Source organism: Theobroma cacao, chromosome 5 (assembly GCF_000208745.1).
Source record: "Theobroma cacao cultivar B97-61/B2 chromosome 5, Criollo_cocoa_genome_V2, whole genome shotgun sequence".
NCBI lineage: Eukaryota > Viridiplantae > Streptophyta > Magnoliopsida > Malvales > Malvaceae > Theobroma > Theobroma cacao.
The window spans coordinates 27,170,035-27,195,265 of NC_030854.1; the positions used below are offsets into that span (position 1 = coordinate 27,170,035).

General features: G+C 34.7%; 4 protein-coding genes across 7 annotated transcripts; 1 reads left to right on the forward strand and 3 right to left on the reverse strand.

The window, feature by feature from the left end:
- LOC18598968 lies at positions 489-3,292 on the reverse strand. Its single transcript, XM_007028717.2, has 3 exons — positions 3,123-3,292; positions 1,040-1,140; positions 489-960 (listed from the first exon to the last, which is right to left on the reverse strand). The coding sequence occupies exons 2-3, from the start codon at positions 1,131-1,133 to the stop codon at positions 812-814; spliced, it is 243 nt and encodes an 80-aa protein (XP_007028779.1). The 5' UTR covers positions 1,134-1,140; positions 3,123-3,292; the 3' UTR covers positions 489-811.
- Positions 3,512-4,328, forward strand: LOC18598969 (uncharacterized protein At3g50808). The gene is made up of 3 exons (XM_007028718.2): positions 3,512-3,711; positions 3,801-4,031; positions 4,110-4,328. Exons 1-3 carry the CDS (start codon positions 3,523-3,525, stop codon positions 4,266-4,268), a joined length of 579 nt encoding a protein of 192 aa, XP_007028780.2. The 5' UTR covers positions 3,512-3,522; the 3' UTR covers positions 4,269-4,328.
- Positions 4,699-19,995, reverse strand: LOC18598970. Of its 4 annotated transcripts, none has more exons than XM_018121978.1 (20): positions 19,778-19,995; positions 19,110-19,433; positions 18,586-18,660; positions 17,338-17,453; positions 16,307-16,421; positions 16,037-16,165; positions 13,568-13,615; positions 12,368-12,558; positions 12,066-12,262; positions 11,609-11,901; positions 11,275-11,424; positions 10,739-11,167; positions 9,959-10,108; positions 8,517-8,592; positions 7,028-7,155; positions 6,495-6,695; positions 6,243-6,383; positions 6,041-6,169; positions 5,652-5,849; positions 4,699-5,430 (listed from the first exon to the last, which is right to left on the reverse strand). In XM_018121978.1, exons 2-20 carry the CDS (start codon positions 19,254-19,256, stop codon positions 5,269-5,271), a joined length of 3,075 nt encoding a protein of 1,024 aa, XP_017977467.1. In that variant the 5' UTR covers positions 19,257-19,433; positions 19,778-19,995; the 3' UTR covers positions 4,699-5,268. The 4 variants fall into 4 exon arrangements, with proteins under 4 accessions (XP_017977467.1, XP_017977470.1, XP_017977469.1 ...); XM_018121981.1 differs by having other exon boundaries at positions 6,041-6,166; positions 6,285-6,383; positions 19,778-19,994; XM_018121980.1 differs by having other exon boundaries at positions 6,285-6,383; positions 19,778-19,994.
- Positions 21,846-24,213, reverse strand: LOC18598971 (zinc finger AN1 and C2H2 domain-containing stress-associated protein 11). Its single transcript, XM_007028722.2, has 2 exons — positions 23,911-24,213; positions 21,846-22,865 (listed from the first exon to the last, which is right to left on the reverse strand). The coding sequence occupies exons 1-2, from the start codon at positions 24,007-24,009 to the stop codon at positions 22,077-22,079; spliced, it is 888 nt and encodes a 295-aa protein (XP_007028784.2). The 5' UTR covers positions 24,010-24,213; the 3' UTR covers positions 21,846-22,076.

Below are 25,231 nucleotides of genomic sequence, written 5' to 3' on the forward strand. Positions count from 1 at the left end.
CAATGATCGTAAATGAAACCTACTTATCTCTTAAACAAATAAACTAGAATAGATTTCCCCGTTCCATTTTCTTGCCCTGCCCTCTTCACAACTTTTTTTTTTTGAAAATATACTTTTATCTCCCTTCAACCGAAAATAGGTTAATCTCATCAAGCAATTATCAATTCTCCATGTACCTGGAAGTGAGACGATAAACATAAAGACAGTCACGACTCAGGTGACCACGGTTTGGCTTAAAGATACCAATCATTAATTCACAGATGGTCTGCACTTTGCGGAGATAGGACAAGGCAGTCCCAGACAACCCAGAACATTTATTCATTGACAGCATCAAGGAAGGTTAAGGATCAATGGGTTCAATGACTTAAAATTTAACTAATGACATGGCCAAGCCGCCTCAGCCCTTAAAAACCAAGCCGCAAAAACATATTCCTGATAACAAGAAGATTCCAGGCTATTGATTATGACATGCTGCTAATCATACAAAATAAGAAAAAGGTCCAAGTCAACCTGTCCAATATAACCATAGGTGAATACCAGGGAAATAATGAATCCTTGAAGATGCAGAAAAACAATTTGGTTATTGCTTCACAGAAATTTATTCAGATCTAATAAGATTAACATAATCCTCAAGTGATACTCTGGCCAGATTGAGTTTGAAATAGAAAGGGCAAGAAAACAATGTTCTGAACTAAGAACAATCTTAATGCAAAACCAGAGTCGGGCACCACAATTTCTTCACAGGTAGTAGCAATCAAACTGGAACTGTCGACAAAAACACAAGCAAATGTTTGGTCTTCAGGTTCTGTCTTCAAGATTCAGAACCAGCCTTAACAATGAAATTCTGGCGGCTGATGGGATTCATCACCACTGGTGGACCAGCAGTGCGGGGCCATGCCTGAAATTTCTTGTCAGTTTCTTCCCACCATTCCTTGTTTGAGACAGTTGAAGGTGTCGTTCCTGAGTTGGAGTGGAGAGTGCAATTATTAAACCTCTGCAATAGCCATAACAAAGCTTCAAAAGTATAACAGCAACTTACCTCCAAAAATCTTCTTGTCAGCAATAAGCTGATCACATACATAAGCAATGGCAAACGATCCGAGCACAGCAGGAATTATGTACTTTGTTGCCATTTTGAAGCTGCAATAATAAGACAAGAAGAAATGGTCAAGACAAAAACGAGATAAAGTTGCACGTGATAATAATGAATTTCAAAATACCACTCCAAAAGAACAATTATTGGCAGGCAAACTAGCAGAGAACCAATATACCAGTATGAGTTGTACGTAATAAAACTTATTTTCAAAAAGAAAAAGCATTTAATAATAATATAAATAATCAAACAAGGTTGATATTCTTGGCATAATGTATTTCTCCGTACATGCAAAATCATAAAAGTGTAGACATGCTACTGGCCTGACATGTACAGGACTACAGGCCCAGAATGGTACTAAAGGCCTCAAGGGTTACAGTTCAGTTCTCTTACAGGACAAACAAAAATGCATCACATTCACATTTTAAGACTCATCAAATGCGCAAAACAGAACCTGAAAACAACATACATCAAATTATTGGCAATTTAAAGCGTTATTCAGGATTTCAGAACTTTATTTATGTTCCAATAGTGTAGATTGCTTAGTGTTACCTTTCCACCTTCCCCCCCCCCCCCCCCACCCGACACACACACACACTCACCCCTCTCTCCTTCTCGCCTTTTTATTTTGCCTTTTACTTTTCATCAATAACTACTCTCTTCTAACCCAATGCAAAAGATAATCATCTCATCTGGATTATCTTCATAATGGTCACCATCTGGATTGGTTAAGAAAATGGATCTATAGGCTCCCAATACTATAGTATTGACTCTTTATTTAAATGCATTTAGACTTAAATATAAGAAGTAGCTAAAGATTGACTAGCTTAACCAAGTTTCTATCAAAGTAACTTACCAAGTTTAACTTTTTTTTAACTAGCCCAAGAAATAGGGCCACCTTAATTATGAACTACTAAAAAAACATATCACAACATTATTTGACCATATAATCTTGTACATTACTGACTCTGCATACCATAACTGACTGCTATTGCGACTACCCTAGAAGCCTAACTTATGAAACCAAGAACTCAAATTCAAAAGGTTTCTACGATATATAGTAAACTAAAAACCCTTAATCCAATTCTTGTTAACTTCAGCAATTTTTCTTTTTTCACAATATATTTGGAAAGATAGTTGAGTTACACCATGAAGGAGCACACCTGCAGCAGCCTCTAAATGTGTTCAGTTCTAAACCCCAAACCAAAAAATGCAGATGCCCAATGATGGGATGCTTGTAAAAGATTTATTTGTTGTTTTTGAGTCATGCAGGGTCTTATTTTATTTTCTGTTTCCTGGGTATTAATTGTCATTTGCTGCAAATTGCGAAATCTTAATATAGAATCTTATTTCAAGTTTTCACATGGTTGCAAGTTCAAGTCCAACCATTCATGGAAATCCACATTGAACTAGGAGCATTAGTTCTAACCAGACTAGGATATTTAGGAGTCTATGTGTATTGCTTTTATGATAGAGAATTATTATCAAAAGAAATTTCAGAATTATTGCTCTTGTGTGATCCAATGAATCCTAACTATCCTTTCTTTTCAGAAAAAAAAAATCAATTTCCTCAGTTTCCTCGTGAATTAAAACCTTGAAAACTGCCCATAAAACCCTAATTATCTAGCCAATCCTACATCGCCCCATTTCTGCTTCCTTTTCTCCTAAGGGAAACCAAAACAAGAAATTCACAAAAATGAAAACCATCCTCCAAAATGAAATCTTGAATACAACAACGATCAAATTCTACCCATAAAACTATCAGTCTTCTGATCTTTTTCAATCCAATCTAAATCAAATCCATGCAAACCCAAATCATAGAAAGCAAAACCTTTATGCCAACCAATAAATAAAAACACAAAGCAACCATTTTTCAATTCTTCTTATTAACAAACTTAAAATCAACCATCAAACGAAGCAAAAAAGAAAAAGAAAGGGAGCAGCATCAAAATTATGAAGCGAAACCCATAAATCTAGAACAAACACAACAAAAGGTTGTATAGGCGTATAATGATCGGGTCGAACCTACCTGGATTGCTGGGTCTCAGGTCAAGAAGTAGAAAGCCGGAGAGGAAGAAAGGGAACGGAACTGCCTGGAAAGAGGACAAAATTCGCGTGAGCAATTGCCCTGTGGACGGAGGTTTTTTCTTAATAGCCCTTTAGATCCAACGGCCACAGTCTTTTCTTCCAATCCGACGGTTCAAGATGGTTGTATGAATACACTATAAATTAGGAGAGGAAAATTAGAAATTTTTTTTTTCTTTTTGGCCAACTAACAAGGTTGGCTATACTTATAAGCTGTAAAATAAGAATTAAATTAGATTTATTAGTGAGAGGGTCTTACCCTACTTTATACCCATAAGTATATATATATATATATATTAAATTAAAAAACTTTAATGAAAGAAGACTCTCCATCCGCAGAAAACATGAGAGGAAACTCACTAGTAAGAGATTTGCCATGGCTAAAACCATTGTTGCAAACTGAATTCTACAGGTCATGTGAATGTAAGAGCTCAAAGCAGTGTAATTTTTACTGTAGAGATTGCATGGGATCACCATTCTGTGAAAATTGCAATAACGACCCTCATAAACATGAAGGGCATGGAAGTCTCCAAGTAAGTGTTTTATTTTGTTTCGTTTAGTTTCAATTAATCCTTGGATGATTGCATAAATCATAGGAGAGTTGATGGTTATGTGTTGGTAGGTGTACAAATCTTCAAGCAGGCCAGGGATTAGGATTCGTGGCATAAAGAATTTGATGGATGTTTCGGATATCCAACCTTATCTCTGCAATTCTTTTAAGCTTGTATACATTCATAGAAAAAGAAAGCAAGAGCATGAAAGTCGCATTAATGGTCGAAAGGGTGACAAGTGTGAAGCCTGTGGCTATGAACTACAATGTTCCACATCAAAGTTTTGCTCAATTGAATGCAAAGTGAGAACCCTTTTTGTTTTTGGTTTTTACTTTGATTGATTTTTCTAGTTATGAAAAGTAACATCTCTGTTTTTTTAGGTCAATGGAGTGACGGATGTGGAGGAGGAAACAAGCACTGAAGAGGTTCATGCAACTGCGACTACTCGTCCCACTTGTCAGCCTCTTGCTCAAGCCGACCCTAATTCTTTCAGGAAAAGAAAAAGAAAAGGGATTCCTCAAAGGTCTCCCTTCCTTTAGATTTTTGTATTCAATTTTTTTTATTCTTTTTTGAGATTGCAGGATGAAAGTATAGCTCAATTTTCATGACAAGAACATAATCATATTAAATCAACATTTGAATTTGATCCTTCCATGATCACAATTTTATAGTTTTAATCTTTTTATTCTAATTTGTTTAAGTTGACATATTAAGTCACACGATGAAATTTAATTGTAATTTTAATATTGTTATAACTGTGGAAAAACTATAATAGCAGCATTGAGATGGTGAGAACCAAATTCAACCTTTCACCTTTATTTTCTTTTATGGTTTCATGATTGAAATAACAATCATTTTATCAATAGAACTATATAAACATAACTCACAAATCGCATCTCAATGGTAATTAGCAATCACCCTTGATCCCTAATAAAAGATGAAATTCAAGATTCTTTTAACAAATCTTGGTACAATTAACCCATTAGTGCCTTCCATCTACTAACAAGTCACTTGAACATAAGCAATAATTATGTCGGTGGTCAAACAAAATGTCCAAGTAAGCAATACAAGGAGTGAAATTTTTCCTTGGTACATGAAGAAGAATCCAAAGTACCATTTCTACCATTAGATGGGTTCTCATATCCCAAAATGAATGAGATCCCAACTTATATTTTACACACGTCCATAAAAATGATGGAAGAATAAGAAACAAATAAATTACTTATAATATGAAGAGATGGGACCTCTCGGCATCTTCTGGAAACTTCATATAGAATGGAAGAAAAGGGAAAAGAATGAATGAATTGAATGTAGAATAGTTACAGACTCAACCAATCTAAATCACAATGCAGGCCTTACTCCACACACTAAGAAGCAAAGATAGTGATCTGTTGCATCTGAGAAACCTCTGAGCTTTAAAATCACCAGTTTAAAAGCATTGTACATTTTCAGCCTTAGCTTAACAGGAGTTGAATATTTTTGTCCTGCTGGATCAATAGCTGGATGTTTTTGAAAGTCTGACTCCATACCTTTACAGGATCAACAACCAGCAGCTTTTAGAAAGTTATCATATGGACTTGAGGCTGGTAACCTGAAGGACAGGGGATGATTCTGGTACTCAGTTGCACAAAGCATTGGAAGAGTGCCAACTGATTGTTTGTATGGATTGGGACTACCAGTTTGCTCAAGGACAGGACCAGCCTGCATTTTAAGTTAGGTTGTGAATATTAGATGCTTAGTCAAGCCTGTTGCCCGCTTAGAGCCTCAAAACTCAGATAGTTCTTGCATACAACAAAACAGAATTTGGAAGCCAAGAAGCATGTTCATGGTGCATATAAACAAGCATGATAATTGTAGCATGCGTAAATTCACTTAAATCAAGGACCTTGTGAATCCCTATTGACACAGGAATTGGAGGCTACCTGCTTTGTCTCATTATCAGGATGTTGAAAAGATAAGCTAATCAAGCTTTCTTGTCTCAGTTGGGCACTCATCAAATCAGACATCTTCTTCTGCTTCCCTGTTAGGAGTGCCTCACAATGATGGGCCATTTCCTTGTAAGACATGTCAGGTCCGGTGGAGATGGAACTTCTTCCAAATTGATGTGCTGTTTCCAACACCTATGCAAATAAAGCAAACAATTATGTGTTCCATCTCACAAAATAAATTATGGCTATCACCATTTAGCCTCATGGTACTAATGTTATGAAATATGAGACAGTTCTCAAAATAAAATTTCTTTAATAGAGGATGTAAAAGGTGTCCCTTGTGGTTTCAGACAGAGTAAAAAAGAATGACACAGCTGACATACTGATTCTAGAAGTTGATTGACATCCAAAAGATTTGGAATTTCCACAGGCAACTCTGAATTATCCTTGGTTTGACCTTCAAATGGTTCTGGAAAAGCATAATTATCTGTTGAGAAAATTGGAGCTTCCTGCTGAACAAAATGAAATCACATGAGTTCCCAGCATTTATAGATAAAATTTGGAAGGCATTGTTAGGAGATTTGCCTCCTTAATAGATTTATTATCTCCCACGTCAACTTGATATACTTTATGTGGTGCATCCATAGGCAACTGGACCCCCAGTGGACACACATCATCCGGCAAGAATTCATTTAGCAGCTGGGCCCGTGTAGTGGACAATTCAGGCTAAAAAGAGTCACCAGATATTAGTTTAGGGAAATTAAAATAGAAAATAATAGTTCTTTGATGATAAATTGGAGTCCAAAATTCTCAAACATTTGGGATAAAAAGCTTTACTTCTGACAAATTTCCCAAGCTTTTCAAGATCTCAGAAGCAAGGGTTTCCCTACGTTGCTCTGGGGTGATCTGTATTTGCGAGAGAGTCTTTAAAGCCAAATTATCATCTTCTTTAGACCCATAAACATTTGTTGGCTGGTCAGAACCAGCGTTAACTGCCTCCAACTTGCGATCTTCCACCAAGCGCATAAATGGATCAACCTAATTAATCATAGAATGATGCCAGTGAAAACAAGATATCTGGTTTTGAGATGTTTATTTAACAACTGAAAAAACCCAGAGCTACCGGTTCTTTGCCTTGGCAAGCACCATAAAAAAAAATATGGAAGGCAGGTAGAAGAAAAGAAAATAAAGACATTACTTTACATCTACATGATATTAATTACTTTGCTCCTTTGTATCATACAAACTCGGAACAACAAAAGATGAAAATGTTTTGTATAGAAAATATAGAAACTTCAAGACATATTTCAGAAAAAACTAGCAAGGAAAAGCAAGTACTGAGATGGTTTCATGACTGATAAGTTCCATACCATTCTTTCTGTAAGAGCAACCTTGGCACAATAGACAATAGGGACAATACTGAATGCTTTGGATGAGAAGAGGATCATCGAAGTTGCCAAGGTGAAAAGAGATCTACGACGTGATGGTGGAAGTGGCCCTACAGCATTAGTGGAATTATGGCTTAAAGAGATGACACCACAGTAACAGAATGTAAATTAGTTGCTTTCCTTCCTACTTTAATTCTTTAGAAAAATAGAAAAAACTTGTTTCTTCCCTTCTATGTAAGGAACGAAGAAAAGGGAAAAAAAGAAAAATAAAAAAGTTACTTTGGTGTATCACTTATTCTTAAGACTTGTGTTCTAAATCTAATCATAAATGAACTAAGTCATCTTCCTGAACCACTCTCACTATATCATATGCAGCATTCATCAAAAAAAATTATAAGAGGTTCTCAAAATGTATTTGGAAGATAATTTTACTACAACAGATTATCAGCCAACTTATTTCATGTTTTTACATTTGAACTTGTTAATGTGCAATTAGGCAACACATACAGTCAAAATTTGGGCCATTTCTCAATTTGAATCAAAATTTAGGATCTGTCATCCCAATGATAACATGCCAAAGATTGACTATGGCTTGCATATGTGGCAAGCTGGCAGTTGGGTTAAAATGCTTCATTTAAAAGTGAGTTCATCTAAAAGTAAGATTTAAAAGAACAAATCCACTGCATTTTCTACTGGGTTCAGTATTTAGTGCATGTTTGGCCTAGCTTTTTTTCAGCTTATTTACCTCTTAAAAGCAAAAGTCAGGCCAAACATTATTTTTTGAGAAGCTCTTAAAAAAAGAGCAGCTTTTTTTTTAAGAACAAAATTTTTAAAAAAAGAGCTTAAAAAAAAGCTCCAAGGAGGAGCTTTTTCTTCTCTTCTTTTAAAAATACAAGAAATTTTCATTTTTGTTCCAAAAATATCTTTATTTGTTAAAAATAATTACAATATTACCCTCTCAAAAAAAAAAATACCTTCTACGATAATTTTAACAAAAATTAAACTTATAAAAAAGAACTTATAAAAAGAAATTTACCAAACAACTTTAGCTTAATTTCAAAAGCTATTATTTTTCATAAGAGCTTCATAATAGCTTTTAAGTTAGAAAAAAGCTAGGCCAAACAAGCTAATGTCTTTAAGAAAGCTTCTCACAATTCCAACCTGTCAAAATTATTGTTTCCTTTTTCCTTCTTAAGGAGAGAAACCTTGGTGTCATCATGTATACACTAAACATATGAGACTAAGGTTTACAATAGTTACAGATTGAACAAACAATGATTTTGTCATTTCCATGAAAGACATGCCAATCCTCTAGTTTTATTTTCTTAAAAGTATTTGTTTTTCTTAATTTATTTCATTTTAATTTTTGTTGCAGGGGGGAGGGGGGGAGTTGATAAAAGAGAAAGGCGGGCAAGCAGACATTATTAAAAGCCATGGGATTGCAAAGACAGCTACAGCCTCGGGTACTCACCTCCTTCATTGAGAGAGATGCTTCGCAATGAAAAAGCTAGCTGGAAACTACGAACAAGAGCCTTATTACCAGAATTCTGCATTACATAACAATAAAAGTACAGAAATTAAACCCCAGAAATAGCAGGATTAGAAGTTAGATGCTAGTGATACAATTAACCAAAGAAGTTTTTTTGCCAATAAGCAACTTAGACGATCAACTATAAAAATACATTTCAAATAAGATACAACTTAAAACCTAATAAGTTCCCTCCATGACTTACAAATGTATCGCTTGCAAAGTTGAAGATCTTAGGTTCAAACATGACATATACATATGTCTATATCATACAAAAATGGGACCCTAATAGTCTAGGTAGCATTCATGGCTTATGAAAAGGTAAATAGCCACAAAAGAAGATGAACCAGATACCCTAGCTGTAAAAAAGAGGTATAGATTAGATGGTCTCACCCAACATTGATTAAGTCCAAAATTTCCCATGGCTTTATGTTCAAGTTGGGCCTCTCCATCTATGGCTACATGGTGTTAGGTTGGATGCTTAACATAGTATCAGATCCTAAGTTTGTTATATATTTGTCGTTATTGTTATTTGCCACCCCTTATGTGTTTGTCCACAAGCTAGGCCCATTTGTTTTGGTTGTTAGTATTGGGCTTACATGTGAGGGGACTGTTATATGGTGCCATACTTCATAAGTTAAGTCTTGAATTTGCAGTAGTTGGGTGTCTCCACCTGTTGCTGATTGGTTTTAGGTTGGATGTTTAACAGGATCAACAGAAGGCAAACTTTAAAGGCCCACAAGATAAAGATGTCATCAATAAAACAAAGTCTACTATCCATATTTTTTTGTTCCTACACCCTAAAATGACAAGCTTAACTGCTTAACTTAAACCTGTAGCACTAACATATCTAAACAAAATGAAAACTACTCATATTTTTTCCTCAACTACATAACTTACAGATTTCCTGATGGTCCCAAAATACAATCAAAATCATCTAGTAAGACTAAATAACCCCCAGGCCATACCCAGCCAACCTTGAGGGGCTAAATCCTCCTCCCTAGGTGAGCTGTAGGGAAAATCTCCCAAATATCAGCAGAGTTCATTGCAATAAATTTCATGAAACATAATATAAGCACTATTGCTTGATGAGCATGAGAGGACTGATAGAATTACCCCTTGTTTAGAAGCTAATTATGCAGCATAAACTTGATTAATCAGACTTGTTTCTGAAAAGTTTGGGATACAAAGTGTGTCCTAGTAGAAAAGAACTAGCCTTTGATGACAGACACATGAAATGGACTACCGAATATATAATGTAAATTCACTATAAGCATAGATATCCATCACAAGAGAACCAAGATCCAAGTTATAAAAACCTGTCCCCAAAATCAGTAACTCATGTAAAAGAAACGCCATTCAGGTAACATCAATTGAGCAATTACCTTGGCTCGAGAGAAGAGCAACACAAGGCTGTATGTGTGAGCAATCGCTTCATAGTTTTGTGGTGTATTTTCAGGAGAGATAGACTGTGCCCAAATTGATGAAAGCAAGAGACTAATCTGGGTGCTACTGAGCCGTAGGGAATTGGCCTCCTGAGGTTTCATGAATAGAAATAGTCATACAAAAATAGATCACAAATGAAACCACACTCAAACAATTCATAGGGTTAATCATTTGAACCATTCATTTGGCAAGGGGCTTTAAGCATATAGATAAAAAGCAAGTACTGCAGCACAAGTCAGCTCTTGCACCTCCTTATAATATCTGCTATAAAGCTAGTGCCTCTCCTAATCAAAGTTTATGCCCATCTATAATACAACTTCAGAAGATGCAGTCATTCCAATAGTTACGATATGAAGCAGTTACTATATCAAATTAAGGCTACTTTTCTCTCTCTACTCCCATAGAGTCCACCTAGTTTATCACCCAAAATTTCCCTGTAATTCCTCAGCTACCCAAGATAGAAAACTCATTTTTCAATAGACGTAAAGTTTTTTTTGATTAATTTGTTCATTATCATGATGGTAGAGCCAGAGGCTATGGACCAGGATCAGGTCCAAATAAAAATAAAAATAACTGCAAAAATCAAGCCTGGGCTTGCCAAGCCAGATTTTGTGCAAGGACCAAACCTAGATTAAACAGAATGGGCCAATAAAGAGAGACATAACCAAGATAGTGTAAATAAGAAAACATAGAAAGATAGGAGATCGCCAAACACTCACAGATTGCTTATTCGAATTGCTTAGAGGATTTCCGTCCGTTGGCAAAGGTATAGGTGGACTTCTTGAACTGTATGTTCGACTATAAGATGATTTCAGTCTATTCAGGATCCCATTATTACTGTTTTTTAGTTCCACCTCACTATCAATGTTTCCTTTGTTCTCTAGACAAGCATTCTCCCTAGCAAAGGATTTATCTTTCCTTAGCTTCTCAAAAAGGGCAGCTGAAGAAGAAAAGACAGAGACAGTTCTTGAAAGCGTTCTTGGAATACCAGAGCCTTTGATTGTTACAGGAGAAACAGAGGATGGTTGGGGGCAAACTGAAGATGGCACAAGAACAACCGAAAAGATACGGTGGGCTCCAATTCGTGTTTCATGGTCAGGGTGGACCATGGCTGGGAGTAATTGATGGAATAAAGCCTCAGGAAATGCCTATGGGAACAAAAAAACACCAAATAACAAAGGTAAATAAAATATTACTGCAGACAACACTATGAAATGTTCATGAACAAAAAATAATTAATAATTATGATTAATACCTTGTTTAGATAGGATGGATTTGGAATTGATGCTACAATTTGAGCAGTACGATAGACAACACAGATCGTAGTTCTAGCTATAACTGTAATATTTGAGATGTTCTCCAACATTACAGCCATAGCATCAAGAATTGGGCCTGCATCTCCAACCTGTTCACAATAGCTAGCTCAATTTTGAAATATCCAAGAAAATGAAAACCACAGGAGTAAAATGCAAAGTCATTGGATTATTTGATCTGGAAAGAAACTCAAAATAAAAATGTGAAGGATTAGAACATGTTTTTCTAAACCAAGTTCTAATAACATTTTCTCAAGAACAAGAGAAGGGTGCCACCTTATGCGCTAACTGTACAAGGCAATTATCGACTGCTTCTTTAAAGTTCCTGTTCCAATTTATAATGTCAGCTCCCATAGTTGCATCATCAAGTAAGCAATGTATGCTCTTCCGTAAATGCCTCATAACATCACTAACTGCACCAAGTATTGCTACAGAAGGCTCAGCTTTTGAAAGTTCAGCAAGAGAGGCTGTAACCTCTATAATTTGAAGCTGCATGTCAGGTTGTTTGAGGATATTTTTGTGGTCAAGATGCTTAACTAATACAGACAGCAAAAAATGAGTATTCTGCCCTGCAAACATGAGAAAACAAATAGCATTAGTCTCTCTTTACAATTCAAATTTTTAGTAAAAGCACATTAATCAGAAAACAGATGATTTGAGAAAAAATAAAATATAAAATCAGAAAACAGAAAAAAGGCTCAGACAGGTTGAGTGTTGAAAAATGAATGACTACCAGAACTATCCATTAAAAGCTGAATATCCTTTAAGACTGAAAAGGCAAGACCATTTTGAAGGGACCATAAGTTTTCCTTATCAAAGTAACGGAACAAAGACTCAAGAACACGCCGTGTTGTTGTAGCTTCCTTTGCTAGGTTTGCCATGTTATGTAAGCAAACCCTGGACCAGAAACAGGGATTCTGGGCATCTTCCCTGTCAGAAGAAAAATAAAGAAACTTATTGCAAGTTAAATGTTTAAAATAAATAAATAAGTAAAACGCAAAATTGCATCCACAGAATCTTGATTCATGAGATTACGCTGTGACATTTGGTTCTCCTTTGTCGTTCACAATTGCCCCCCAAGAAGGAACCCTTATGAGGACATCTGGCGATGGAGAGACATGACCCTCATTTTTTAGCACTTCTTGCACCCACCGACTTTGGGCACCATTAGGGTTCTCTAAATTTTTCCTTGGGCCTCCATAACTTTCCACAACTACTGAAACAATCTGTGTTTGATTGTAGAAAAATGCCCTCAATGCAAAATGATATGAAACAACATTCCCAAAATTCCGAGAACCGATCAATTAAATTGTAGCTACTTAACCAATACAGCTGCATGTAAAATGTTATTAACGAAACAGGAAAAAAGAAGAGAGTTAAAGCAAGAAAGCAATCAACTCCACTAAATGTGACCAAACAATTCTCGGGAATATATGTTAACAAGTTTAAGGAAATATCAGCCAAATTTAACTAAAATTTTGAGGAATTAAAAAGAAGAATGAAAGCAAGGTTTAGCAGTCTTGCCACAACTGGAGTAATCTTTTGGATAGGATACATATGAGTTTGTTTCACTGCGATATAGAGACCACAGGTTACTGGAATAGACAGACCCAAGTGCTCAAAGTAGTTGATCAGAGGCCAGAGCAAAGCAAAGTAGTGCAAGACACTTATACTCATAGCCTCAAATAAATTTAAGGGCACTAACACAGCAGATTGTACTGGAGAAAACAGCATCCATCAGTATCTTTCTTGTGTATATTTAACTCCAGTACAACACTAGGATAGAGGCATTAACCAATTGTTGGATCTACAGTGATCACAATGTAGTCATGATCTATATTCAACTATTACCAGTAACATATTATCCTTCTGTAAGAAATTCTATGTAAATATATAGATTTAGAGATTTAAAATTCTTTTTAAAAAGAAAATGGTATTTACCAAAATATTGGTACACCATATTCACCACCAATGAAAATACTATGGAAACAAAAATGGAAATAGCCAGAATTTTGATTTGCACATAAGACTTGGTATATAAAAGAACAATAAAAGATACTTTTAAGGTAGCTGCTTTGCCCAGTTCAGAAATCGTGAATCACTTCAATTGAGATTTTATAAATGAAATCTATCACTATTACAGAAAACATGCAAATATGGGCAATGAAGAAAATAAATTAATGGATAACGGAGCAATAAACTTGCAGATATTCAAACAAGAAGGAATCTGCTTACATTGTCAAATTCCACTGAAATGTGAGAGTGTTCACCCATAAACCAAATCTACACAAAAAAAAAAGGATAATTGAACATGAATTAGGATACTTATATAGACAATGCAGACATCGAGAAAATGTAAACTGTATGGAGGAAAGAAATAATTGTGAAACGGAAAACATTATAGCCTTGATTCTTGTGAGAAAGATGCTTTGAGGTGAACCTTGAAGGCATTCAATCAAAGTAAATGGATTGACATATGCTTAATGGACCCCATAATGCTACATGATGCATCAAAACTTGCAGTGAAATTACAAGCTTAGAGATATATAATGACTCGTGGAGAGCAATCAACTCAGTGACTTATACATGGCATACATTATAAGATCAGTTTGTTTTGTCAATTTCAAATATTACCATTCAACATGTCAAAAAGTACCGAATCTGTAATGTCTTGCTAACAACCAAATGCAGAAAATAGAGTAACCCTGGTGAAGATATACTAATAATTTCGCCTTATAATTGTATGATAGATTAACAATATTGGTTTCAAAGAAGAGCTTTATGGTAATTAGAGAAAACAAATTAGTGTTCTGAACTTACATCAAGCATAAGGGAAAACCATTTTTATAGTGGAACAATGGAGAAATTATTTTATAACATTTACTAAAACCATTTCCTCTTAAAGTATTTTATGCTATTATGAAAATCATGACACACAGTTACTAGTGTCCAAACAATCCAAGATTGAAATAATAAAAACTTGCATTTTGAATAGCCAAAAATAGCCACCCAAGACTTCTTTCTATTCTCTCTTCCTTTTTTTCTTTCTTGGAAGGAAACATAGAAAAAAAGAAGTAAAAAGAGCCCTGTCATGCATATAGTATTGGATTAAAAAGAATCATGACAAAAACACATCAGAAGAAGATTAAATGCAGGAATAACAGAATATCACTTCTGTTCTTACTTGTGCCATTTTTATACCACTTATTTAGCCTAAGGCTGTAAAGAACCCAAACTTGGCCTAATAGTTGTTATTCCTCAAGGTCAACTGGTTAAACTCCTTCCATCTTCAGTTTGGAATCATCATATGTGCCAAAACAAATTTATTGTCTAAGGTCACAAGGAAACAGATCAGCAAGCGAACTGGTTAAAACCTAGCTTGATTTTAGCTTGTTTAACCACTTTTATTAAGCTAAATACATGGATTTGAGCTTGATTTCTAAATTCATTTAATAAATGACAAGCCTGAGCACAAGGGTTCTTTGCTTGCATAAGTTTGTGAACAGCTCATTTAATTTTCAAACTCATTTCCAAGCTCACCAGAAGTTAGTTTATAGGTCACTTATAAGTTTGTTTACAGGGATAAAAATAACAAGTGCTATTTAAAATAATGTAAGAGGGTTTCTATATTTGTTATCCCCTTCTCAAGCTTGATTTTTTAATGTGATTGTCTAACCTGTCATTATTCCAATGCTTTTGTTTGGGATTAGTTTTTAATTTGGATGTTTTACACTTTTCTTTTTTGAGTTTCTTCATTCAGAATGTTATTATAGGAATGCGTTAACATGGGATATTTTGGCATATACTGAATCCTTATATCTACCTATTAAAATCTATAAATCATTTTAGAAATAAAGATTTAAACATTCATTGACTTTGTTTTATGTGAGAAAAATTAAGTGAAATTTGATCACTTCAATCATGAGCTAAAAAGTGACCTCAAGCTCAGTATTCAAAACGAGCTTGAAGTAGTAATGAGACTTGATCTCATAAATAAGCTTGAGCATACAGCCCATTTGACACACCATAACTGAGATTGACCCAATATGCAATGACCATGGTAAAGGCTAGATCACCTGGCAGGTATCCAAGAATATTGAAGTTTTTACTCCATACTCTCTCTTCCTACTTTTTTAAGCACTCCACTGGAACTGGAAAAAGAATAAGGACCCTCCCCCCCCAAGAAAAAGAACAAAACAAATAAATAAACAATATCAATTGTGTTGTCTACTTCAATTAACTACTATTAGGAGTTCCAATAAGTAATACAAAAGAGTGTTATAACAAAATCTTGCTTACTGCGAAGGAAGTCCTTCCATCACTCTAAGAAGTTAGCCTCACTGAAACAGCCTAGATCCAAACTATTAGGAGTTCAGTCTGTAATAGTAAAGATTGCACTAACACTAAATCTTGATTACTTGTGAAGGGAGTGTACTTCCATCATTCTAAGAAGTTAGCCTCACAGGAATGCCCAGATTCATGCAAAATAAATTGCCAAAAAAAAAAATGCCATATGTCAGCATTATTCCACCAAAGCTCATTTATTGGCTGCATTATATATATATAGCTTTTCCAGAGCCCATACAATTGTTAGTACAAGTTATACGATTTAAGGTTCTCTTTTATCATCTATTTCCCAAAAACCCAACTAAAAGTTGACATAATCATGCATTTCAAAAGAAGAGCAGCCACATGAATAAATACCATTGAGGAAAGTGCTTGCAGCCCTGCTGAACATAGTTTTCTTTCCCTTTCACCTTCTCCAATTTCTTGAGCTAACTGACAGAGTTTTGGAATAAAGCCTTCTAAGTTAAACATGAAAGTACCATCCTTCTGCAAATTTTGGTAAAGATAAAATGAGTTTGAAGTTTCCTGTCATTGTCCACCTACTAACTTTTAAAAATAAAATATTAGAAACTAAAAATTCATTCTTCATAACAAAAGAAGCATACAAGTGATGCCTAAAGCACCAACCTGATTATTCACAAAGTCAAAAAGAGTCTGACATCCCATAATTCGCATTTCATCCTGCCGTGTTTGATCCAGCAGAGTCTGTATAATGCTCAGTAAGCTACTAGCAAATAGAGTCCTATAAAATTATTGATAATCAGAAATCAAGTGAGTTCAGGGAAAAACTACAAGTAGAAAGCAAATTAAAATCAATTTCATCACATGAACTTGAGATTTTACCCTTGAAATTACAATCTGATGTTTCTATCTTTTGGTAAAAGGTTGAACATGACTGATGTGAGCACTCAAGCTTTAGAGCATTATCCAAATGCTGACTCTTTTTTTAGCAATTGAAATTGATCAAGAGACATATCACTTACATCTTTACTAATATAAATAATACAAACACTTAATATCAATAAATTCCATGCCCCAAGCTCAAGAATTCCAGGGAAGACTCCATAACGGTATAACAAGTTTCAGTCAACAAAAGTATCATATCTATAGACTATATGATAGAAAAATGTCTTGCATTGCCATGAAACTTGCAATTAGCTACAATATCTAGTCAGCTCATTAAACTTGTTAATCATAATGATCCATTCCCCCATCTCCAAATTTGACTCCATTATTAAGTTCTACAAAGGGTGTTCTGTAACTTGCAGACAAAAAAAGTATGGTCATTTTTCATATCATTAGTTCTTTAAGCATTTTGTTATGAGTTTAACTAATACCATCCAACCTAATTTTGTTTAGAACTTAAGTTAATGACAGGGGGTGTTTTCATTATTGAATCAGGAGTATTTTCCTTGTTGAAATAGACTTGTTCTCTAATCTGAACAATGCACTACAAAAGAATTTATTAGAATTTGGAGAATAAAGTTTCTTTGTTTCTTTTTAAAGGTCATTAAAAAAAGATAGAATAACAAAATCACTTAGAAAGGGAGCGAAAAGACAAATAAAAAAAAGGAAAAGATCTCATGACGCAACAGTATTCACTTGATCCATAAAACAGTGAGATACAAACCCATAAATTTTGCAACCCAATAACTCACATTTGCTCCTTACAAGAGACCAGTAATTTCCTGTAAATACACATCACAATTTTCGCTGATTGAAAATTCTCGTTTCTCAATTCCTTGTAACACCTTTGCTCAAGGGAATTACTGATCTGGTCATAAAATTTGCAAGAACCCGTGATAAGAATGATGAACATAAATAACTACACGTAATATGTGCATATTGCAGGAAAAAAAAAATCTTCATTCCAATCAATAGAGATGAGCATGACCAGAAAAAATGTAACACAAAATGCTAACTAAATCCTCTCTTACACCATTAGAATATTTAATTTTCAAGATACTTTAATAGGTATTTTATCACCACACACCATGACAGGAAAATACTTACATGCAATGGCAGAGAGGATAGTTGTGAGGATTTTATCAATATAATGGAAGCATCAAATAGTTTATATACAACTAATTTGGATCAGACCATATAACTGATAGGCATGTATAGATATAATGATGATGCATATGACCAAACACTATACTACTGTTAAATCTTGACAGTCTTCATAAAATGATTTTCCAGTTGACATTCAGTACGTAACTTGGTGTCACTGTGTTTCAGTTGACACTTTGGCTCAGTTTAATCACCAATATATCATTCGATGCAGCCTATCAAAAGTCTCTTTCCAAAATAATTGCTTACTTTTTGATCTGATCATGCCAGGCTGTCAAATTGTTTTCAAAGATTCATCTAAACTCAGGTTCCATTTTTTCAAAACAAAGAGTTAAGCTCTAGCTTTTCCGAAATACAAAGCTTGACACATCTATACTTTTAACCTTTGAAGGTTTCTGAGTTTCCCTATCTGATTTCACAAACATGTTCCATTTGCAGCATGTCTTTCCATTGACTATTGAAGACCATCTGCTGCAAGAGTAGAAGCTTCCCCTACAGGTTTTCAGTTGGCCATAAAACCAAATTAAAACCTGAAAATTATTTGTCAAAAACTTCTAATTTTTGCTGTGAGTTCTTCTCATACTCATCATAATTTATTTGAATTCTATGTTCTCAATGAATGTTATGAAAAATTTTATGAAATTCATAAAACCAGTGCAAAAAGTAGTGGCATTTGTCACAACCAGATATCAACATGTATGTTATCAATAAGCATTAAGATTCTAACAATCTCTAATTGAATAACAAATGCATGCACAAGTATGACACAGTAAGATTTCAAAAATATCATTAATCACATCAAAGTCATTATCTTGAAGCTTGCAAATATATTGTACCTTTGGGATGCGTAAAGGATTTTTTGAAGCATAGTCACATAGTTTCCCTATCTTGCGATCATTAGGTCCTTCCTCCTATCAGAAGATAAAAAGTTCAAATTATTTGATAAATAATGTGGAACGAAAAAATCTTTAAAAGACACAAAATCCTAAAGCTGCAAATCCATCCACAATATAGTTAGAGAATGCTTAAAATAAATAAATTTGAGCCATATGACTAATGTTTGCATATCTAAACCATATTTAATGCTTGAATTGCATTAGTTCTATTTGATCTGTTACTCGACTTTGGCCACCTGCTAGGTTGCATTATAAAGTAACCCTTACACAAATGTTCTGGAACTGGTAAAATACAATCAAGCCCTACCACATAAACAAGCATGAGCTAACTTAACTTTGCGTCTTTGTCTTAAGTTGATCTTCAGCAGTTAACAAAAAAAAATATGATGAGCCGTATATTACAACAATAAGAACATGTAAAATTACCAATAAAAAAGAAAGAAAGAAAATTGAAAAGCACAAACCTGATTACGAGGAAATATTTCTGCAATCAGCTTCTTATACCTTTTCACAGGCTGTCTGGACCTTGCACGCATTGCAGGGCAAAAGAAACATAGGCTACCGCATGCAGGCAACACTTGCCTCGAAATCACTCCAGAGATTGAGCTCATTTTAAATTTTTTTGTCCGGAATTGGAATTATAAAAAATAGCTAAAAAATGTTCAATATCCTTCAAAAATTTTTGCTTTCTTTCCCTACAAAATCAATCAAAAACTTGGACTTCAACGCCCAGAAGGGAAAGAAGAGCATGAAAACAAACGGGATACCTCTCAAATCCAACCACCAGCCTGTAGACAACAATCTTGGTGTCACAACTTTTTAACCTCCCAATCAAACCAAACTAAAAACTAAGAAATATAAGGTGGATGATAACAATCCGACATTTGGGTTTATAAACTTTGATCAAACTATGAGTGACTGCTGTCAAAATCTGGATTAAGACTTCAACAAAACAAATGGGTATCAACAAAATTCAATGTTGAATCAAAATGTGATACAAAGCAACAAAATTGTATTGAGTACATAAAAATTTACAAAAGGGAATCTAGAAAATGCAAAATTTAATAAAACGAGTGGGAAATTAATGATAAAAAATGGGGTTTTTGATCAAAACCAAAAACTTCAAAGTTACCTCGGATCAATGCCAGAAAGAGCAGAGCAGAGGCTGGAAATCCGTCTAAGCCATGCAAAACAATTACCGCGTTTCCAGCATTCCCCACACCGCAAAATTCAACTACCCTCTTTTTCTAAAAATATAAGCTAAAATTAAATTCCAAAGCTGTACTGTAATGTAATTTAATAATCTATTCTTTATATATAAAAAAATATTTCTTTTTTTCTAAATGCGATATCAGTCCGGAGCCTGCCGCCTCCCAATAAATACTTAAATATTTGCTACACATTCAACGGTTTCATTATGTGGGCCCTTGTGTATCATCAAATCGTACTGCATACTTCACTGTAACATTTATATTTATTTTTTCAGAGAAATTTTCAGCCGTTTGATTTGAATTTACCTTCCAATTTTATTTTTATAACAAAAAGAAATATTCCATTAATTATTGCTAATAATGTTGGTTTTCCGCACGAACGTGCTCTTCTGTCTTCTTCTTGGCACATGATGACCGTTAATTACCGGCACGTCTTTGGTCTTTTTCATATTTATTGTGTCACTTGTTTTATTTTTTTTTCACATTTTGACTGATTTGTTCATCCATTTTTATATCGAATATATTTAATTACTATCATAATTTCTATTCGTATTTATAATTATTTAAAAACAATTTACTATGAATTTTAATTTTATAATCTCAAATATCTTATTAAAAACATGTACTAGAAAACCTATGCAGGTAATTTTGGTGCGTAGGATACTGGATAGGATTGGTGTGCAATTAAAATGAAGGATTAAATTGCAATTTTAATTCTCTTTTAAAAAAAGGGTTATTTTAATACTTTTGAGATTTGATGATAAATACTTTTAGCTTACTATTTATCAATGAAAAAAATTATCTTATCCTACCCTCGATCTAGTTTGCACTAATCATGATACAAGATAAAAATTATCTTATCTTACTCTTATTAATCCTTGCGCACACTAAACATTGTTTGCACTAATCATGATATAAGATAAAAATTATCTTATCTTACTCTTATTAACCCTTGCCCACACTAGACATAGGATAGGCTATATCAGTTAAATCAATTCACTTTTTTATTTTATTTTATTCGTAATTTTGGATAATAGATACATTTGAAAGTTTTTTTTTTATATAATTTAATCCTAATGGAGGTAGCAGCTTTATAACAGTATAGCAAAATAATGATTTATCTTATCCTTTTGCCAAGCAATTATTTAAGAGATAAAACATTTTGCTTTTCTTGGATCAAATAATGAATGATAAACTAGTATTTTATGGTTCAACCTTTCCCCATTTTGAAAGACAATGATTAAAGTAAACATCACTTTGTTTTCCTTTCAAAGAAGGCTTCCCTCATTTCAATCAAATTATTCTTTAAATTGTCTTCTTTTTAAGACCATCATTGGGTTTGATTGACTAACCTGGATAAAGATAAAACCAAAAACCCCATTCCAAGGGTCTTGAGTTGATTGATCTCAGTTGCTTTAAGCAAACTCAAGGTGTAATCGAGATAACAATCACGAAAGCAATCAAATGATACAAATGCCATTCCAATTTTAAACCAAACCAAAAAAAGAAGGGTAATGCTTATGCTAGTAATACAGTTTTCCCGTGTGAAGAACTCTGAAGCTTTAAAAAGCATTCATCCACCAAGACATAATTTCCAACAATTATCATGGGGTTGTTGCAACTTATTTGTGCTGGGATATACATACCCTACAAAATTTCTCTTTTCCAGCAAAATGACAAGAAAAAGTAGATCTATTAGTCTTTCTTATGAAGTCTTCTACTACCATGGAAGGTTGAATCCTATTTTAAGATTGTCTTAGTAAGTGATAATATTCTCTCAAAGTGAATTGGTTTTTGATAAAAGGTTTCCTCCTTACAAGCAGCTCTTTTATACAAAATTTATATCAGCTGTCACGCCATTGAGAGAAGGTAATCATCTCAAAGAATAGGGATTACTATAATGAAGGGAAAACATGGAAGTCTCGTGATCCTACGCTTAAATTATAAAGGCCTCAAAACTTAAAATCATTCGACTTGATACAAGAAAGGTTGGCTATCAACACCATCTTGCTGTATTCCCATACGAACTTGTATTTAACCTTAAAGTTTACATTGTTACATGAAACTCAAAAAAATTTGAATGCTGAAAAATCATTTAATCGGAAGACAAGTTCTCAAATGTGGGTTGGCGTTTGATTTAAAGGTAAAAATGAAAGCAATACAACATGATACAATTACTTTACCAGCAGTATGCCCTTCACAATTTGCAGCCAAATAATTTTAAGCTTTCGAAGTGCCACAATGATCCCTCTCAACATGCTCTACAAGGGCCACTGGATCACAAAACCCTTTGCTACACCTGGGGCATACGTCAATAGACATCTTAAAGACTCGAGACTGGTTGTTCCTTTCATGTACCTTCTCCACATGCTCCACCAGTGTTGTAACTGAGGAAAACTTTGCTCCACATTGTGGGCACTCCTCTACTTGAGCTGTGCTCCCGTTGCTGCTGCTGCTGCTGCTGCCACTCAACCCCGCTCCATCCCTTGCAATTTGCCATTTTTGACTAAGCTCACTACTCAATTTTGTCATGCTTGCTTCAGCTGTGGCTCGAACGGTTGATGCTGCATTACGAAAGCTTGTAGCCCAATTAGTTGAAGATGTGGCTGGAGCTCGGTTGGGTTTTGATTCTTCTTTTCTACTCCTGCTCAAAAGACCCATAAATGGAAAACCTGAGTCAGGTTTCTTAGGTCCAGGACAATTGTGGTCAGGCCCAAAACGGTGCTTTAAGCAATGGTCTATAGTGCAGTCCCTACACTTGATTGTGTTTGAGAATGTCAAGACTTCCCTACAGCCAGGAACTGGGCATTTTTTCTTCTTTGTGACTTTGTCATAGTTTGATGGATCACATTCAGTATTAACATGTGTCTCCCAAGTGATGTTTGGATCTTCATCAGGAATTAAGTGAACACCTTTCGCACATAGTGGACATATAACAACAGTAACATCTTTTTTATCAGCCTTTGGACAGCTATGCTTAATGTAGCTTCGATGTTCTAGGCAAAAGACCTGTTGGAAGATTCATTATATTCAACTGGAATAAAAAAGGAGGAAATTTTACGAAAAGTATTTAACACAGTAACTGGTTGCACATCAACAATTCATTACACCGAAAATCATTAAAAGCAAACTTCAAGCTTTTGCTTGAAATTAACTTTTGGAAGTACTGGTTCTAAAAACTAACATCTTTCATACGAACAGAAGCAGAGAAACTACATAGCAATCAAATAACAAGCAAAGGTGTAATACATGAGGCCTATAGTTCTCAGCTTAGCAGACATATTACAATAATAGCTTAGAATTTATTGACAACTAATAGATTGGATACTAAGCGAAAGAAGCAATATGATTAGCATGTTTCAGTCAATGTCCAAAGTTCATTTGATTGTTGCTTTTCCTACTTGCTTTTTACTTCCAAGAGAAAGGGTGTGTTGGATACAAAAGCAAACAATATTTTCGAAGAATTCAAAATTAAGAACACAATTTTCTTTGAATTAACAAAATAGATTTCACTTTTGTATAGTAGAAAAACTACGTTGGAATTCGTGTTTCCTTCCCGTAATTCCCTCATTACTAATCAATTACGATTTAGCTTAAACTTTTTAGAAACAATTTAAGAAGCACAAAGCAAATTACAAAAAACGAGAAGCAACGACCAGATGGAGCCTAAATCGCCTCTGAATTACCTAAAACATTCTAAGATGGCCACTGGAATTACTGATATTAGATGCAATTTCTTAAAAGAAACAGGCAAGTTGGTTTGGATTTTCTATTTCAAACAGAATCCAGGGAAACAAGCATTAACATCAAGACAAACAGGGGATATTGCCCATTATAAATCTAAGTGCGAAACTGCAACGACTCCAATATGACCAAGACACCAAAGCTAACCTGGAAAATTTGAAAGGTTCCGATTTTATTGCCACGAATATGATTTGGGCAAAAGGAGAATGAATTTAAGAGCAGTAGCATCAAGCCAAACCAACCTCACACAGATTGGATAAAAAAATCAAAAGAAAATCCCAGAAAGGAGAAATCGATTGAGGGAACATACCAGGCGGCAACGATCGCAAGTGAAAGGCAAGAAGTCAATCTGTTTACAATCTTCAACGCTGCAATGCTTTCCAAGATCTGGGAATTCTGGAGTCCCCATTCTAATTCAATTCCCCCCAAAAAACAAGCAGCTAAATCCAAATCTGATTTTTCTGATTTTTGGGTGTCCGAGATTTGATGCGAGGATCGGGTCGGGAAGGAAACTTTTGACTTCCGCGTATTTTAGAGCGAAAGTAAGTTGACACGACGAAAATGAACTAAAAAGTCGTTGAAACGACGAACGTCTTACGTTTTTTTCAGTCCTTTTCTTTCCTGAAGAAATTAGAAATAATTGAAATTGATCAAAACGTCGTCGGATAAAGTGTCTGACGAATACCAAAATGGAATGTTTATTTTTGGGCTTTATTAGCTTCAAGAAAGGGCCGGCATTGAATGGGTTCGGCCCATTTCTGGCTTGGACTAAGCTCCCTGTTCTTTTCATTTCCCAAAGGGAAAGGGTAAAAATAGGCTTATATTATGATTGCAATTAAAAATTACTAATGGCATTTGCAAAACAAATTACTAATTAAGAATAGTAATTTCATTTTATAATATTAGTATAAGATTCTCCAGTGGCTATAAAACGTTAAATCCTGGTTCCTATCATACCTGGGAAGACGAACAATGAACTGAAACTATTGAACTGAAGCTCGAGCAGTTTCCAAGCCAGATAGCATTATTGATCTGACAAACTCATCTACATCTAGTAGGAGGAAGTCAAAGTGACTGATGATGATAGTGAAAAAAGGGTATTTGTTTCCAAATATTTATTCTCCAAGGCCGACCCATTATTGATGTTTTCTTCTATGTAAAGCATGCAAATTTTAGGCAAATACCTAAACATTGTTTCCAAATCTCTCTTTCTCCCTCCCACCCTGCATTAACACAAGTCGGTTTGCTCAGGGGCTTGCTCTCTCAAATGGTCTCCTCGGATTACATGATTCATGCCTGTCAGTATCTTCTGCAAATTGACAAAACAGCCAGGTGGTCAGGGCCTCAGGGCCAGGGTGGGGGAGAGAAACTGAACTCTTTGAACTTCTTACTGCTATAAAGAGACAAGAAAATAGCAAATTACTAGGGACAAACTGGGAAAGTTTCAAAAAGCTAAAATGCATTTCATCTTGGGGTTCACATAAATGAAGAGTAACATGTGATATCACTAAGGACAAATTGGGAAGAGAAAACTAAAAGACCCTTCAATTGGGGTGCACAGATGAATTCCAGGCACCCCTGACATGATCAGAAGTACCCTTCTATCTTATTATTTAGGTAAAACTATCAAG

What these genes read in the sequence shown, in the direction of transcription:
- LOC18598970 (XM_018121978.1), bottom strand. Translation starts at nt 19,256, where the DNA reads ATGAGCTCAATCTCTGGAGTGATTTCGAGGCAAGTGTTGCCTGCATGC. An exon ending in AAATATTTCCTCGTAATCAG is followed by an intron (nt 18,661 to 19,109) that starts GTTTGTGCTTTT and finishes ATCTTCTGATAG; the next exon opens with GAGGAAGGACCTAATGATCG. An exon ending in TTGACTTTGTGAATAATCAG is followed by an intron (nt 16,166 to 16,306) that starts GTTGGTGCTTTA and finishes CAAAATTTGCAG; the next exon opens with AAGGATGGTACTTTCATGTT.
- LOC18598968 (XM_007028717.2), bottom strand. Translation starts at nt 1,133, where the DNA reads ATGGCAACAAAGTACATAATTCCTGCTGTGCTCGGATCGTTTGCCATT. An exon ending in TGACAAGAAGATTTTTGGAG is followed by an intron (nt 961 to 1,039) that starts GTAAGTTGCTGT and finishes ACTCCAACTCAG; the next exon opens with GAACGACACCTTCAACTGTC.
- LOC18598971 (XM_007028722.2), bottom strand. Translation starts at nt 24,009, where the DNA reads ATGGGGACTCCAGAATTCCCAGATCTTGGAAAGCATTGCAGCGTTGAA. An exon ending in CTTGCGATCGTTGCCGCCTG is followed by an intron (nt 22,866 to 23,910) that starts GTATGTTCCCTC and finishes ATCTTCCAACAG; the next exon opens with GTCTTTTGCCTAGAACATCG.
- LOC18598969 (XM_007028718.2), top strand. Translation starts at nt 3,523, where the DNA reads ATGAGAGGAAACTCACTAGTAAGAGATTTGCCATGGCTAAAACCATTG. An exon ending in AAGGGCATGGAAGTCTCCAA is followed by an intron (nt 3,712 to 3,800) that starts GTAAGTGTTTTA and finishes ATGTGTTGGTAG; the next exon opens with GTGTACAAATCTTCAAGCAG. An exon ending in TTTGCTCAATTGAATGCAAA is followed by an intron (nt 4,032 to 4,109) that starts GTGAGAACCCTT and finishes CTGTTTTTTTAG; the next exon opens with GTCAATGGAGTGACGGATGT.